We start from the raw sequence: 18,074 nt of genomic DNA on the forward strand, positions 1-18,074 counted from the left end.
TTGGTATTAACCCTTGAGGATTGCTTCCTCTAAAACTGGCAAATGGATGTTACTCATGTCTCAGCATTTGGAAGATTAAAATATGTTCATGTTTCAATTGACACCTGTTCAGGTGTCATTTTCACCTCCCCCATGTCTGGTGAGAAATCCCGCAATGTGGTTGGCCATTGCCTAGAAGCCTGGGCAGCTTGGGGAAGGCCTGATAGTTTAAAAACTGATAATGGCCCCGCATATACATCAAAATCATTCCAAACCTTTTGCAAAATAATGCAGGTTAGTCACTCTACTGGCCTTCCCTACAATCTACAGGGCCAAGGCATTGTGGAAAGAGCACATCGAACCTTAAAAGAACTCTTACAAAAACAAAAAGGGGGAATCGCCCATGGCCAGCCACCCAAAGAACAATTATCTTTAGCCCTCTTTACTTTAAATTTTTAAATTCTGGATGAACATGGTCGTTCGGCTGCAGATAGGCATGCCATGACCTCGCCTATCCTTAAACAGGATGTCAAATGGAAAGATGTCCTAACTGGAAAATGGTATGGCCCAGATCCCATTATTTCGAGAACCAGGGGAGCTGTTTGTGTTTTTCCACAAAGTCAAGAACACCCGATTTGGGTACCAGAAAGGCTGACGCGAAAATTACTCCCCCCGTCAGAGATATAGATTGTAGTAGTTCCGGAAGGACATGTTTGTTAGCAGAGTGTTGGCAGGGTATACTGCTGTGGTTTAGAAATTTCTTACCTTTGGGCCTATAGTAGATTTTGAAATGTTTGCCACCTATGCCCATTAGGTGCCCCTTGTATAAAGTTGTATAAGCTAATTTCTCTCAGTCTCTTGAACAGATTCACCTCTTATCTGAGTAGGAAATTGGTCAGCTAAAGCGGAGCAGTTGTCCAGAAAGCTGCTCCTCCAGATTGCCAAACTCAACAGCACTCAACTTGACCCTGTCACCTTGGGGATTTCACCTCCTGGATCACCAATGCATTCTCATAGTTTAAGGAGTGGGCGGGAATTTTGCCCTAGGGAGCAGTGGTCCTCCTGGGTTGTGTCTTTTGTGTCTGGCAAACGAGAGCACGCTCAGTATAAGGCAGTGGTGTACCAAGCATTGATGGCGATTAAAGAGGGCGTCTCACCTGAAGTTTAGTTCCTCTTTTGTAGAGTTCGCCTTAGGTCATTTAGCAGTTACTGTCACACAGCACTGCGGTATCCAGAGACTGGCAACTTTCCTTATGCACAGACAAACCTAAGACACGGGGCCCAGTGGCGATAGGGTAACCCTAGGACAGGTAAGGCTGTGACATGAAAGGATCGACCTAAGACAGGAGCCTTAGCCTATGGACAGACTTGCCCAGACCTAGTCCAGCATCTTATTATTAAATAAAAAAGGGGGTGATGTAGGCAGCCGCACGCCCAAAGATGGCGCCGACCTCCGGTACACCAGCGCCGTAAACAATGCCATTGGGCAGGCGCCAGCCCGAATCTGGCGCCAACCCCTCCCGAGCAGGTGTTACATATCAAATGGGTCGACAGACTGACAAATCCCAGGAGGACACGTAGCTCTCCCCAGTGCTGTGGTGGAGATAGGAGTCCTCCTGGGGGTTTTCGGGTGTTCCCGAGTAGCATGGAGGTGTTCCAGAAATAAAGAGAGCTGTTGAGAAGAATCTGACCGTGTTGTGTCTTTTCTTGCTGTACAAGGTGAGCCCAACAAATGTTGGGGTGATAAGGCAAGGGGAAAGACACAAGATAGTCCCATAGGGCCAAGAAAGTGAATGGAATTATGCAGTTGCCAGGGATCTGGGATGGGATATTCCTTAAAAACTCCCAGAGACGAGGGATGAGAGAACTTCCCAAGAATCAATGCAGGTGACCTTAGCAGAAATGCTGACCTGTGGAGATATGAAGCCTGAAGATACAATGTCTATTAGACACAACCCACAATGGAGAGATTGGACACCAACACCCGTACACAATGTTTGGCCCAAAATTGATCCTGTCTAAAATTAATGCAAGGACCAAATGGAGCCAAAACTGAAAAAATGGCTGAGTAGTTACCAGCCTGTTTTAGATCCATCCCATGGGCAGGTACTAATCCCTCACACTATTACTGCTAGCATAACTATCCTCTAAGAGGCTCTACTCAGCAGATGACTGAGACAGATGCAGATACTCACAGCCAAGCTTTCGTGTAGGTTAGCTACACCTATAGAAGAATTAAGGGGTGAATTGAAGGGGATGCTATCCCATAATGAAGCCAACAGTGTCTACTAACCTGGACCCTGGGGAGCTCCCAGAGTCTGAACCAGGAAACAAAGAGCATACACAGGCAGTACTGAAGATTGAGGCACATATGTAACACAGGGCTGCCTCCTCTGGCCTCAGTGGGTAAGGCAATACCTATGGGGGCAAGGGAGGGGCACAGTCTTAAAGGCAAAGGTAGGGTCACAGCGGAAGAACTCGGCAAGGGGGAACAGAAATGGGTGGCAACATTTGGGATGTTAATATATAAAATAATTATTTTTAAAAAAGAGATCCAAAATGGCAAGTCATAGATCTCTCTCATTCATTCTACATCCTCAGCCTCCTGATTTATAAATCTGTGGTTAAGAACTTGGCAATCCTGCCTATGGTAGGAGAGCCATTAGACTATTAAAACACTGTGTGTCAAAGATCTAATGACTCTATTTTATTTTATTTCTAAATTTAGATTTCAGGTGTTCAAAAACAGACATTGGCCACTGGTACATATTTACCCACGTAAACACAGCCATTCTGGTATCCTGTAAGATGTAAATGACCACTACCCATAAAATGGCTTTATACATAGTTCTAAAGATCTAAATCATTAGAACTCCGATGTAGGTGTTAGCCTGAGAGCTCAGCAGGTAAAGGTGATTGATCCCAAGCCTGATGACTTTAATCCCCAAGACCTGATTTTCTTATTTGTCCTCTGACTTCAAGCATCTTATGACTCTTCATCATGGTGGATGGTAAATCCATCCAACTGGATTTTCTTTTTATTTTAATATTTTTTATTATGTATTTTCCTCAATTACATTTCCAATGCTATCCCAAAAGTTCCCCATAGCCTCCCCCCACTCCCCTACCCACTCATTCCCACTTTTTGGCCCTGGCGTTCCAATGTACTGGGGCATATAAAGATTGCATGTCAAATGGGCCTCTCTTTCCAGTGATGGCCGACTAGGCCATCTCTTGATACATATGCAGCTGGAGTCAAGAGCTCCGGGCTACTGGTTAGTTAATAATACTGTTGCACCTACAGGGTTGCAGATCTCTTTAGCTCCTTGGATACTTTCCCTAGCTCCTCTATTGGGGGCCCTGTGATCCATCCAATAGCTGACTATGAGCATCCACTTCTGTGTTTCCTAGGCCCTGGCCTAGTCTCACAAGAGACAGCTATATCAGGGTCCTTTCAGCAAACACTTGATAGTGTATGCAATGGTGTCATTGTTTGGAGGCTTATTATCCCTGGATATGGCAGTCTCTATATGATCCATCCTTTTCTCTCAGCTCCAAACTTTGTCTCTGTCACTCCTTCCATGGGTGATTATTTCCAATTCTAAGAAGGGGCAAAGTGTCCACACTTGGGTCTTCGTTCTTGTTCAGTTTCATGTGTTTTACAAATTATCTCTTATATCTCGGGTATACAAAGTTTCCCATTCACATTTTTTGTATCCATTCCTCTGTTGAGGGGCATTTGGGTTCTTTCCAGCTTCTGGCTATTATAAATAAGGCTGCTAAGAACATAGTGGAGCATGTGTCCTTCTTATCAGTTGGGACATCTTCTGGATATATGCCGAGGAGAGGTATTGTGGGATCCTCCAGTAGTACTATGTCCAATTTTCTGTGGAACCACCAGACTGATTTCCAGAGTGGTTGTACAAGCTTGCAATACTACCAACAATGAAGGAGTATTCCTCTTTCTGCACATCATCGCCAGAATCTACTGTGACCTGAATTTTTGATCTTAGCCATTTTTACTGGTGGGAGATGGAATCTCAGGGCTGATACCCACTAGTTACCTACTTTATGGTTAATACTCACTAGTCTTAGGGATTTTGTGCTGCGAACAGACACCATGACCAAGGCATCCCTTAGGAGGACAACATTTCATTGATGCTGGCATACAGATTTAGAAGTTTAATTTCTTACCATCAAGGTAGGAACATGCCATCACCCATCCAACCATGGTGCAGGAGGAATTGTGAGTTCAACGCCTTGTTTTGAAGTCAAAGAGGAGAAGACTGGCTTCCAGAGAGCTAGGAGGAGAATCTTTGTTTTGTTTTGTTTTGTTTTGTTTTGTTTTGTTTTGTTGTCTGTTTTTATTTGTTTTATGCCATTTTATTTTATACTTTGCCATTCTTATAAAATATTTTATTAATTTATAATTAATTATATTAAATATTAAATTCATATTAATATTAAATATATTAATATAAATATAATATAAATATTATATTAATATTAATTTATATTAAATAAATTTAAATGTTATGCCCTTTCCTATTTTCCCCTCTGAAAATCCCCTATCTTCTTCCCATCTCCCTGCTTCCCAACCCACCAACTCCTGCTTCCCGACCCAGTCATTCCCCTATACTGGGCGTAGAACCTTCACAGGACCAAGGGCATCTCTCCTAGGAGGACAGTCTTAAAACCCAAGCCTACAGTGATATACTTCTTCCAACAAGGACACACAACCTCCAACAATGGCACTCTTCCTACTATTGCCAGTCCCTGGGCCAAGCATATTTGAACCACCAAATCACTTATAACTATGCTACCTCAATCAGGTAGATATTTTCTGGTTCCATCTATCTGCCTACAAAATTCATGATTCCTTCATTTTTCATAGCTGAATAGCATTGCATTTTTTTTAATTAACCAAACTTTCTGTATTTGTTCTTCAGTCGTCAGATATCTGGGTTGTTTCCAGTTTATGGCTATTACAATAATGCTATTATTATTGTAGTGGAACACAGGTCCCTGAGGTATGGTGGAGAATGCTTTCAGTATTTACCCAGAAGTGGTAAAGCTGGGCCTTCCAATAGAACTATTTTCAATATTCTGAAAAATGGCAAGATTGATTTCCAGAGTGGTTGTACCAGTTTGTAATCCCACCAGAAATGAAAGATTGTTTCTCCCTGCCCTTACCAGCATATACATTTATGAACTTAGCCATTCTTATTGCTATAAGATATAATATCAGGTTCATTTTGTATTGCATTTCCCTGATGACTAAGCATATCTAATGCTTCTTTAAGTTCTTGGCCATTAGAGATTCCTCTCTTGAGAATTCTACATTTTTATTTTTTTGTTTTTGTGTTTGATTTTTTGTTTGTTTGTTTGTTTTAAATCTAAGTTCATGAGATCTTTATATGTTTTGGATATTAGCCCTCTGTGAGATATAGGGAGGGTGAGGATAGTTTACCACTACCTAAGCTGATATTTTGTCCTGTTGATCATATCCATTACCTTACAGAAGATTTTTCATTAATCACTTTATGATCTTTTTTGCATTCTTTATTATCTTCCTTTTCACTTATTATTATTATTATTATTATTATTATTATTATTATTATTATTATTAATCATTCCATTTTATCTCAAATGATATCCAACTTCCTGGTTATGCTTCAGCCACCCTCCATCCTAACTCTGCCATTCCCCTTTCCTTTTGTCTGTATAAGAGTGGTCCTCCACCCACCCACATTCTCCCACCCAACGCTCAAGAATCCCCTACTCTGGAGCCTCAAACTTCCATAGGACCAAGGGCCTCCCTTCCCCTCCCATTGCTGTCATGCAAAGACATCTTCTGCTACATATGTATTTGTAGCCAAAGATCCCTCTAGATAAATTCCTTGGTTGATTGTCTAGTCTCTGGGATAATCATGTGCATTTCCAGACTTATGTGTTCAAAACCACTGATGATACAAAGTTTCTCTATAAAAACCATCTTTTCATGACACAAGACAGTTTTCCATTTATTTGTTATTTGCTAGGGTTGATTGAATACAGAAGTACATATTGTTCAGAAGCTTTCAATTTATATGTTGGTAAAAAGGATTGTGCACAGTCCTTGTTGAGAAAACATTCTGGTTGGACGATCTTGATTCATAACACATGAACAGTTAGACAATTACTATTGGAAACATCTCACAGGTGATTGCCAATCTGATCAACATGAACCGGCATAGATTATTCATGAGAGTAAAAAAAGAGGATCAGGGACATGTATTAGAGCAGACAGCATCTTTCTTTGGTGCTCTCTAGTTTTCACTGCAAACACTTTAATTCTGTAAATAGACTGCTGAGGTATTTATTATTATTACTATTATTATTATTACTATTACTATTATTATCCTGATATTAGTGTTTTTCTTTCATAACTTTTCCCACTGTTCTTCCATAACATTTCCACATCTTTAATGACTTCAATACACTACTTAAGTTGCTCAAATATGAACAAGTCAGTGGAAAATAACTGGATGATCATAAGGATATAGGTTTTGTTAGTACTCTAACTATGGGAGAAGCAGAGGAAAGAATTTTCAAATGTGTAGCACAATTTGTAGTCATGGGTTTCCTATGTCTCTGTTAAGGCATCTACAACAGAAACATCAATTCGCATTTAAGTCTCTTGCAATTTCATATAGATTTCATATATCTCATCATTACTTTTATGACTTGGGTATGAGGGACTTAGAAATATATGAATGTAGGGACATGATATAAATTTTCATTGGATTATAGATTGACATAGTTGTTTCAAACATTACATATGGAATTAGTACATGCAATACAGGATTGTAATGAAAGCTATCATGTTTTCCATGCACTCTACACCACCAGAATCATTGCATCAGATTTTGGGAATGCTCATGTTTAGTGAATGACAGATCACTGCTATTTTTGACTGCACACTCTTGTCAAGTTGCTCTCTTAGTTGAGACTTTTGATCCTATGATTAATCTTCAGTGTTATGGGCTATGTCGTGAATGTGAGGCAATAAGTTATAGAAATAGCAGGAGAGTAGAAACATATCTTAGAGTGTGAGGGTTGACAACTTGAGAGAGTCAAGGAAAAGTTTCAGTACCAAGATCAAAACTACTCTTTTGTAATATATTGAACTGTAAAATTTCTTTTAAAGAAAGGATTAAATTGTTACTGACAGATTCAGTGTACTGACTGTGAACACTATTCTGCCATTTATGTATAAGATGATATTTTTATTTGAATTAGAATATAAGAATATCTCTCTTCTTTCTTCCTTCAATCCATTCAATGTCCCACTGACTCAGACCATCTCAAAATCATGATCTCATTTCATTATTATTACATTCTTTCCACATACATTTGCATAAAATTATAAAAATAAAACCTAGTAAGCCAATTTTGTATTACCAGTGTGTAGGTAATTTCAAGGTTTACAAATTTGTATTATAAAACCAATTAAGTGCTTTTCCTTTGGGAAATCTCAATTCTCATTCTCTCTCTGTTAATTGTTTTGAAGAAACTGTAGAAAAACAAGACAGAGGTATTATAACATGAATGTATTAAGAAAAAACAAAATGTATGAATGATAGATTTTTTTTAAAGAAAAGAATACCTACTGAATAGACATTAACAGAACCATTGGGAAAATTATTACTGTATGTGTGAACCAAAATGTATTCATATTCATTTATATATAGAAAGTGTTTATTTAGCTACTACTAAAACATATTTGAAAACCCATATATCACTTCCCATCTCTGATACTTTATACTGAATAATACAAATATTGATTTTATCAACCTTTCCCTCCAGAAAATACTGCATAAGCCTGAATAATTCCCAAAGAAAGTAAAAGAAATTATCTCATAGATTTGAAGTTGTGTGAGTATGTTGATAAATCTGCATAGGTACAGTGAGGAGAGCAGAGCAGATGAGATCAAAGTTAGTGGGAACATGGTTCATGAGATCTCACATGGAAAGACATGTAGTTAGATAGAACTGGAACATGTAATGTTTCCTCCAGGATAACATGCCAGATGGCACCAAGTGTCCAATATATGGTTTCTGGGGAGATACTGAGAAAGTTCCCATATCACAGAGCATGTTGATAAAGAAAGCGAAGAACTTTGTACTCATGTGTTCAGTGCCTGGGGATTCCAGGAGAGGACATGGCACCCTGGAATCTAGAGTTATATGCAGAGGTTAGCTAATGTGTGGAGGTGTTTGCACTTCAACTCTTGGCTCTATGAGAGGAGTTCACATTCCTAACTACTGATCCATCTTCCCAGCACTGAAAAGATCAGTGTCCATGTTGATTCTTTCATAAGCATAGAGGAGAATTCCATCAGCAATATGTAGAATATAGAAATACATTATAAGAAGCATGAGAAATTGTAAAAGTCAAATATAACTTATACACTGAAATTATTTTATTTGGAAAGTGAAATCGTTTAAAATGATCTGAACATTAAGGTCAAACTTACCTCCATGTTTTTATTTGATACAGGAGAGAATCCAGAAGGCAAGTTTGGGCCTCATTATTTTACATTCTATTTTGAAAACACTTGCAGATCTATATCCAATGTAGAAAATTTATTGGAGCCATGAGTGGGCCTCTTGTATATTGAAATGTGTTATACATATATGTCTGCATTTAAAGTATGAGTATAACAAAGGAAGGAAGATACAATGTCACATATTCACAAGGGGAACAGTAATGCAGGGTGTAATTTTACATTCCATTTAAAAAAAGTTGTAGGACATAAAATGCAACAATGCAAGGAAACAAAATATAAGCATAGATTTCCACTAAATGGTTATGTTGCTTATTTCTCGGTGTGTCACACAAAAAAACCAGACAGCAGAACACAAAGTGCATAATGGGCATGAAACCTAAAATATACCTAGTTTTTCATTGGTCTTCCTAATTTGAGTTACACTTGCTCACACAAGGTATGACAAATTGCATTTCTCTCTCTCTCTCTCTCTCTCTCTCTCTCTCTCTCTCTCTCTCTCTCTCTCTCTCTCGCTCTCTCTCTCGCTCTCTCTCTCTCTCTCTGTGTGTGTGTGTGTGAACACATTCATTTGCATGCATAGTGATATCATGCTTACCTCCACCATGACATGGTATTACTGAAATTATGCTCACAGTTCTGTCAGAATGACTGAATAACTATGAAATCTGTCCAGAATCTCTCAAATCCTTTCTGGTCAGCGCCTTAGGGGAAATGTATATTCCTTTTCAAGTAACTGGAAATCCGAGAGTCTTGGCTCATGTGAAGAAAGGGACACACAGTGGGGAAAAGCAGAGAAGTCATTGCAGTCATATTCACCAGAGACCACTTGGGATTATAAAGGAGAGCTCCAAAGGATTGACAAGCAGAAGAAATTGTGTAAAAGGAGACAAAAGTACAGACCAAGAGAAGGATGGTTTTAGTGGCTCTGGACTCAGGGGAGGATCTAGAAGAAAGACTGGTCCTGGATATGTATTGCATCATCTGCTTGTGCCTGTAAAGTGTGAGAACCATGGAGCCACTGGCCCATAGCATGAGCCCCAGCAAAATCACTTCAGGACCTGACAGTAATGTGGCATAAAGGATGTCACTGGTTGGATCATGATGGACAGAATAACAGTATATGAAAGACTTCAGATTGGTTGTGCTTTCATTGCCATATCTTGCCCTCATATGCACAAGATTCACGCTGCTTATAAGTAAATAAATCACCCAGTTGAGATACACAGAACAACAAATGCACTTCTGTGTTCTTACTTTAAGTTCTGAATTCCTGGAGTTCCTGGGGCTGATGATGATGGCCTGAAACACACTAAGAAGTGAGGTGCTGCCAATACTTGCACCCCTTCCTACTCTGTGTAAAGAAGAAACCAATTTGCATCCAATATCATTGAGAAAATCTGTAAACCCAAATGAGGATATTGTCTGGGGCACTCCTTTACCCAGTACAGTTAAGATATTGGCTACAATCAAGTGAATTAGAATCCAGTCTGTAGACCTTAACCTGTACCTTGTTAGGTAAAAATATATATAGTGGTATAGAAGAGTGAAATTCCCTAGAATTCCAATTATAGTCAGACAGATGAATATCATTGCTATAGACAACTCACTGGCTTCCGTGCTGTCAGTCCGTGTTTTCAATCTGAGGATCCTGCACTGAAAGGTGAAGGTAGAGACACAGTCACCATTCTCTATCCTAAATGAATCCATAAGATATATTCAACATGTAGGACATCTTACACGTTTGCATACTTTTTATCCATAAAAGTGATTGTATTGGGCCACAAAGCAATCAGATATCTCTAAGTTCATACTTTGTGAAATGTGTAAAAACTTGCACTGTCTCATTAACAGGAGAAGCACAACAATATCTGTAAAGGGTGACTCATGTTTGAAAGAAAGCAATGATTTCATCCTCACAACTAGCCAATAGTCATATGGCTTATATTTAACTCTGGGAGTTAAACACAAATCCATGTAAAATATAGTGATATCACTACAACATTATTAATATGGGAACAACACATATTATTTTTGTATCACCAAAAGAAGTCATGTATGATTAAGGATATAAGAGTTGAGTTTTATAAATTCAGGCTATAATTCCAGCATGCATTGTGTCAAGGGATAGTTTCAAACATTAACACTCTAGGAAAAAGATTACGATCACAATTGACATTAATGTTTAAAATATTTTAGGTTCAGAGGGAAATTTGTAGTAGAAAAAAATATCCCATAGGACTCATCTGTGAGGTCAGTTTTTCTACTTTCAATTTCCTGTATAAGTTATAAGTAAAGCTATATTTGATGTCACTGTTTTCAAATACCTGTCAAAATATTTAATTCTAATAGTTGAAATCAGAAAGACATAAAAGTTATAACGGACCTTTTATAAAAGTTTTATGAAAGTTAAAAGGCCCTTGCTATATAAACAGAAAATAATTCTGGAATTTGTTCATTTCTTATATATATAATTTAATTTCATATCACATCTTCTTCTATTAAGGCTAGACAAACTCTAGTTAGGGGAATTGGATCTCTTGCCAAAGGCAGGCAACAGAGTCAGAGATAGCCCCTGATCCTGCTGTTAGAGGTCCAACGTGAGGACCAAGCTGTACACTCTTTATATATGTTAACCATAGAGATTTCTTTTTTGTTAATTTTAAATAAGTTAAAATTTTTATTTTCCTTAATTAAATATTTTAACACATTATATTCAAAGGCTTACATCTAGGAATCACTGGGTTGCTCTCTAAGATCTACCTTCTAAATTTCTTTTTTCTTCAAAACAATTTTTAAAAAGGTTTATTAGATATATTTTTCATTTACATTTCAAATTTTATCCCGAAAGTCCCCTATACCCCACCTCTCCTGCTCCCTGCTCTCCAACCCATCTACACCTGCTTCCTGGCTCTGGCATTCCCCTGTACTTGGGCATATAATCTTCGCAAAATCAAGGACCTCTCCTCCCATTGATGGCCAATTAGGCCATCCTCTGCTACATATGCAAGTAGAGACACAAGCTGTGTGTGTGTGGGGGTACTTGTTAGTTCATATTGTTGTTCCTCCTATAGGGTTGCAGACCCTTTTAGGTCCTTGGATACTTTCTCTAGCTCCTTCATTGTGGGCCCTGTGTTCATTCCAATAGATGACTGTGAGCATCTACTTCTGATTTTCTAGGCACTGGCATCACCTCACAAGAGACAGCTATATCAGAGTCCTGTCAGTAAAATCTTGCTGGCATGTGCAATAGTGTCTATGTTTGGTGGTTGTTCATGGGATGGATTCCTGGGTGGGGAATCCAATCTCTGAATGGTCTTTCCTTCCATCTCAGCTCTGAACTTTGTCTCTGTAACTCCTTACATGTATATTTGTTCCCTATTCTAAGAAGAAACCATAGAGATTTCTAACTAGCATTTTATTAAGTCATTATAAATATTGATACTTGTGTATCAATAAGAGTTGGTTAATCCCTAATTTCCTTTTCTGCCTGTTATCTTTTGTGTACAGAAAGGCCATTCATTGACTTGCTTGAGTTAATTTTATATCCAGCTACTTCACCGAAGCTATTTATCAGGCTTAGGAGTTCTCTGTTGGGATTTTTAGGGTCACTTATGTATACTATCATATCATCTGCAAAAAGCGATATTTTGACTTCTTCTTTTCCAATTTGTATCCCTTTGATCTCCTTTTGTTGTCTAATTGCTCTGGCTAGGACTTCAAGTACAATGTTGAATAGGTAGGGAGAGAGTGGGCAGCCTTGTCTAGTCCCTGATTTTAGTGGGATTTCTTCCAGCTTCTCACCATTTACTTTGATGTTGGCTACTGGTTTGCTGTATATTGCTTTTATCATGGTTAGGTATGGGCCTTGAATTCCTGATCTTTCCAAGTCTTTTATCATGAATGGGTGTTGGATTTTGTCAAATGCTTTTTCAGCATCTAACGAGATGATCATGTGGTTTTTGTCTTTGAGTTTGTTTATATAATGGATTACATTGATGGATTTTCATATATTGAACCATCCTTGCATCCCTGGGATGAAACCTACTTGGTCAGGATGGATGATTGTTTTGATGTGTTCTTGAATTCGGTTAGCGAGAACTTTATTGAGGATTTTTGCATTAATATTCATAAGGGAAATTGGTCTGAAGTTCTATATCTTTGTTGGGTCTTTATGTGGTTTAGGTATCAGAGTAATTGTGGCTTTATAGAATCAGTTGGGTAGAGTACCTTCTGATTCTATTTTGTGGAATAGTTTGTGAAGAACTGGGATTAGATCTTCTTTGAAGGTTTGATAGAACTCTGCACTAAACCCATCTGGTCCTGGGCTATTTTTGGTTGGGAGACTATTAATGACTGCTTCTATTTATTTAGGGGATATGGGACTGTTTATATCATTAACCTGATCTTGATTTAACTTTGGTACCTGGTATCTGTCTAGAAACTTGTCCATTTCATCCAGGTTCTCAAGTTTTGTTGAGTATAGCCTTTTGTAGAAGGATCTGATGGTGTTTTGGATTTCTTCAGGGTCTGTTGTTATGTCTCCCTTTTCATTTCTGATTTTGTTAATTAGAATACTTTCCCTATGCCCTCTAGTGAGTCTGGCTAAGGGTTTATCTATCTTGTTGATTTTCTCAAAGAACCAGCTCCTCGATTGGTTGATTCTTACCCTTCTCAATAGTCACAAACAATATAAAATACCTTGGCGTGACTCTAACTAAAGAAGTGAAAGATCTGTATGACAAGAACTTCAAGTCCCTGAAGAAAGAAATTAAAGAAGATCTCAGAAGATGGAAAGACCTCCCATGCTCATGGATTGGCAGGATCAACATTGTAAAAATGGCTATCTTACCAAAAGCAATCTAAAGATTCAATGCAATCCCCATCAAAATTCCAACTCAATTCTTCAACGAATGAGAAAGGGCAATCTGCAAATTCATCTGGAATAACAAAAAACCTAGGATAGCAAAAACTCTTCTCAAGGATAAAAGAACCTCTGGTGGAATCACCATGCCTGAGCTAAAGCTGTACTACAGAGCAATTGTGATAAAAACTGCATGGTACTGGTATAACGACAGACAAGTAGACCAATGGAACAGAATTGAAGACCCTGAGATCAACCCACATACCTATGGTCACTTGATCTTGGACAAGGGAGCAAAAACCATCCAGTGGAAAAAAGACAGCATTTTCAACAAATGGTGCTGGCACAACTGGCGGTTATCATGTAGAAGAATGTGAATTGATACATTCCTATCTCCTTGTACTAAGGTCAAATCTAAGTGGATTAAGGAACACCACATAAAACCAGAGACATTGAAACTTATAGAGGAGAAAGTAGGGACAAGCCTCGAAGATATGGGTACAGGGGAAAAATTCCTGAATAGAACAGCAAAGGCTTGTGCTGTAAGATCGAGAATCGGTAAATGGGACCTCATAAAGTTGCAAAGCTTCTGCAAGGCAAAAGACACCGTCAATAAGACAAAAAGACCACCAACAGATTGGGAAAGGATCTTTACCTATCCTAAATCAGATAGGGGACTAATATCCAATATTTATAAAGAACTCAAGAAGGTGGACTCCAGAAAATCAAATAACCCCATTAAAAAATGTTGCTCAGAACTGAACAAAGAATTTTCACCTGAGGAATACCGAATGGCTACGAAGAACCTGAAGAAATGTTCAACATCCTTAATCATCAGGGAAATGCAACTCAAAACAACCCTGAGATTCCACCTCACACCAGTCAGAATGACTAAGGTCAAAAATTCAGGTGACAGCAGATGCTGGCGAGGATGTGGAGAAAGAGGAACACTCCTTCATTGTTGGTGGGATTGCATGCTGGTACAACCACTCTGGAAATCAGTTTGGTGGTTCCTCAGAAAATTGGACATAATACTACCAGAGGATCCAGCAATACCACTCCTGGGCATATATCCAGAAGATGGTCCAACCGGTAAGAAGGACACATGCTCCACTATGTTCATAGCAGCCTTATTTATAATAGCCAGAAGCTGGAAAGAACCCAGATGCCCCTCAACAGAGGAATGGATACAGAAAATGTGGTACATTTACCCAATGGAGTACCACTCAGCCATTAAAAGGAATGAATTTATGAAATTCCTAGGCAAATGGATGGATCTGGAGGGCATCATCCTGAGTGAGGTAACATATTCACAAAGGAACTCACACAATATGTACTCACTGATAAGTGGATATTAGCCTAAAAACTTAGGATAGCCAAGATATAAGATACAATTTGTTAAACGCATGAAATTCAAGAAGAACGAAGACCAAAGTTTGGACACTCTGCCCCTTCTTGGAATTGGGAACAAAACACCCATGGAAAGAGTTACAGAGATAAAGATTGGAGCTGTGAAGAAAGGAAGGACCATCTAAAGACTGCCATATCCAGGGATCCATCCCATAATCAGCTTCCAAACGCTGACACCATTGCATACACTAGCAAGATTTTGCTGAAAGGACCCAGATATAGCTGTCTCTTGTGAGACAATGCTGGTGCCTAGCAAACACAGAAGTGGATGCTCACAGTCAGCTATTGGATGGATCACAGGGCCCCCAATGGAGGAGCTAGAGAAAGTACCCAAGGAGCTAAAGGGAACTGCAACCCTATAGGTGGAACATTATTATGAACTAACCAGTACCCCAGAGCTCTTGACTCTAGCTGCATTTGTATCAAAAGATGGCCTAGTCGGCCATCACTGGAAAGAGATGCCCATTGGTCTTGCCAACTTTATATGCCCCAGTATAGGGGAATGCCAGGGCCAAGGGGTGGGGGTGGGTGGTTGGGGGACTTTTTGGATAGCATTGGAAACGTAATTGAGGAAAATACCTAATTTAAAAAAAAAGAGTTGGTTCATCAACTAAAATACTTGGTGTTCTCTAAGGATACTGGTAATATGCTATAATTCAGTTGTGGAATTAACAAAGAATTTTCAGTCTCATCTTTATTCAAGACCAGTTCTCTGGCACAGGATTAACTGGGGAGAAAATGTCTGGGGGGGGTGGGACATGGCAAGTTTAGACCAACTTATTAAAGACCAGACAGTCACATGGCTGTCATTTGTCACACAGTCTAGTGTGGAAAAGAGTGAGGGGAAGTCCCCAGTGCCTGACATAGCCTTATACAGGCTGCCTTTGACTGATCCCTCTTCCTCTATGCAAACCATCACAAGGCAGATCTATTTTACTTTAAATCTTTGAGTTTGAAACATAACTATATCATTTCCTGCTTCAGTGTCCTCTCTTCAAATCTTCCCATAAATCTTTCCTTGTTCTCTTACATGTCTTGTACATGTTCCTAGACAAATCCTAATGCTTTCCAGTGAAGCATCTAGGAAACACTTGACAACTGACCCAGAGCTCCCTTTATAACCTGAACTGATAGCCCACAGAACATACACGTGGCCAATAAAGTTCTAATTCATCTGGATTCTCCACAGTGAATGTTTTTCTTGCATTCTGAAGCCATTAAAAATGATTCTCCCAGGTGAATTATTTAATAATCAAACATTTTTGTATTTTCAAACTGGTATCAAACATATTTTCATTAATCACATCCTCACTCTGAGTCAGAGGAAAGTTTTTGATCAAATGAGGCCATCATTTATGTGCAATTCCCAGTAGAAATGATTGGTTTCTGGAACATAGTTCACTTCTTCCTTCAAACCTGAAGTAATAGTACATGTACAAGTAGAAGTCCTGAAAATGTACTATGCATATTGCATGGTCTCATAGGCAATTAAAACTGTCACTTTACTGTCAGGAGAACTTAATTTTTAGTCTCTTTTTGTTTATAATAATTATTTACAAATATTTAATAATAAAATCTAAATATCCACTTGCATAATAAAAGAATATCTGCCATAAATGCCCTGAAAATAAATCATGCATCCAGAGCTTTTGATCTAATTCAGTGTTGTCCAGATTCACCACTGTACATAACAGCACAAATAAAAACAAAACAGTTATAAACTTACCAGAAATATGTTCTAGTGTCCTAGTGAAATATTTCATAAGGGAAACTCTGATATCTTTCAGATAGACATTGCAAGAGCTCACAAGCACCATATCTGTAACCAGTGTGATAGCACAGATGACACTGACAGTGAGGAATGGGCTAAGTTAGAAGTGGAATGCAGTGTTCGCAGGACCCCAGCATTCATTTCTATCTAATTCCCTTCCTGAAGAATTTCTCTGTGTTCTATGCAGCTTTTCTTTTATCTAGTTTCTGTACCAATTGGATATAGTTCTACTGGAAGATCCAGCAATACCACTCCTGGGCATATACCCAGAAGATGCTGTACCATGTAATAGGGACTCACGTACCATGACTCTTATAATTACTTACCAAGACTGGAATATTTAATCTTCTCTGCTCTCAGGTTGCAGTCTGTTCCACTTTCTGCACCATTTCGCTTCCTGTGATGCTGATATTAGTGCCCTTGCCAAAAAATTCAAAGAGTCCTTTGAAGGGAGGTAATGGGGTCTGAATATGGATATGTGATTCTGTGACCTCAAATAAATAAACAAATAAAACTAAAACTCACAGTTATAAACTAACCACAAATATGTCCTAGTGTCCTAGTGAAATATTTCATAAGGGAAACTCTGATATCTTTCAGACAGACATTGCAAGAGCTCATAAGCACCAGATTTGTAACCAGTGTGACAGCACAGATGGCACTGACAGTGAGGAATGGGCTAAGTTAGAAGTGGAATTCAGTGCTTGCAGGACCCCAGCATTCATTTCTATCTGATTCCCTTCCTGAGGAAGTTCTCTGGGTTTTATGTAACTTTTCTTTTCATCTAGTTTCTATACCATGTCTGAATGTCTCTTATGATCACTTACCAAGACTGGACTATTTAATCTTCTCTGCTTTCAGGTTGCAGTCTGTTCCACTTTCTGCAACATTTCCCTTCCTGGGATGCTGATATTAGTGCCCTTGACACAAAACCCAAAGAGTCCTTTGAAGGGAGGTACCGGGGTCTGAATATGGATATATGATTCTGTGACCTCATCTCCCCTTAGACTTACAATTACTATTTCACTTGTTGTAGCAATAGATATTCTAAGTAGACTTGACCAGGCAGTAAATAAGCTCTGAACTTTTCTCCCCTGTTAATAGTTCAATGATGTAGCTCAATAATGAACTACAGATCTTCCTATTAGCTCTTAAGGGAGTATTTTAAAGTTAAAAGAGGTTGTTATCAAACAACCCTGAGATTCCACCTCACATCAGTCAGAATTGCTAAGTTCAAAAACTCAGGTGACAGCAGATGCTGTTGAGGATGTGCAGAAAGAGAAACACTCCTCCATTGCTTGTGGGACAGCAAGCTGGTACAACTGCTCTGGAAATCGGTCTGGCGGTTCCTCAGAAAATTAGATATAGTTCTCCTGGAAGATCCAGCAATACCACTCCTGGGCATATACCCAGAAGATGCTGCACCATGTAATAAGGACACATGCTCCACTATGGTAATAGCACCCTTATTTATAATAGTCAGAAGCTGGAAACAAACCAG

At 38.8% G+C, this 18,074-nt stretch overlaps 2 protein-coding genes across 5 annotated transcripts in view; both read right to left on the bottom strand.

The window, feature by feature from the left end:
• LOC110283945 (vomeronasal type-1 receptor 4-like) overlaps positions 1 to 17,500 on the bottom strand; it is a 30,560-nt gene extending 13,060 nt beyond the window's left edge. The window contains exon 1 of the mRNA XM_085833017.1: positions 16,900 to 17,500. The gene's annotated coding sequence lies outside the window, so the exon portion shown is untranslated. The remainder of the gene's footprint in view (positions 1 to 16,899) is intronic.
• LOC147000494 (vomeronasal type-1 receptor 4-like) lies at positions 5,846 to 10,238 on the bottom strand. Of its 4 annotated transcripts, XM_085833016.1 has the most exons (3): positions 9,127 to 10,238; positions 8,499 to 8,662; positions 5,849 to 7,534 (listed from the first exon to the last, which is right to left on the bottom strand). In XM_085833016.1, the coding sequence occupies exon 1, from the start codon at positions 10,236 to 10,238 to the stop codon at positions 9,234 to 9,236; it is 1,005 nt and encodes a 334-aa protein (XP_085689142.1). In that variant the 3' UTR covers positions 5,849 to 7,534; positions 8,499 to 8,662; positions 9,127 to 9,233. The 4 variants fall into 4 exon arrangements, with proteins under 4 accessions (XP_085689140.1, XP_085689141.1, XP_085689139.1 ...); XM_085833014.1 differs by having other exon boundaries at positions 5,846 to 8,332; positions 8,499 to 10,238; XM_085833015.1 differs by having other exon boundaries at positions 5,847 to 7,534; positions 8,499 to 10,238.
• Positions 17,501 to 18,074: the final 574 nt, after the last annotated feature.

The sequence above is a fragment of the Mus caroli genome, unplaced genomic scaffold (assembly GCF_978045245.1).
Source record: "Mus caroli unplaced genomic scaffold, Mus_caroli_1 scaffold_18, whole genome shotgun sequence".
Lineage (NCBI taxonomy): Eukaryota > Metazoa > Chordata > Mammalia > Rodentia > Muridae > Mus > Mus caroli.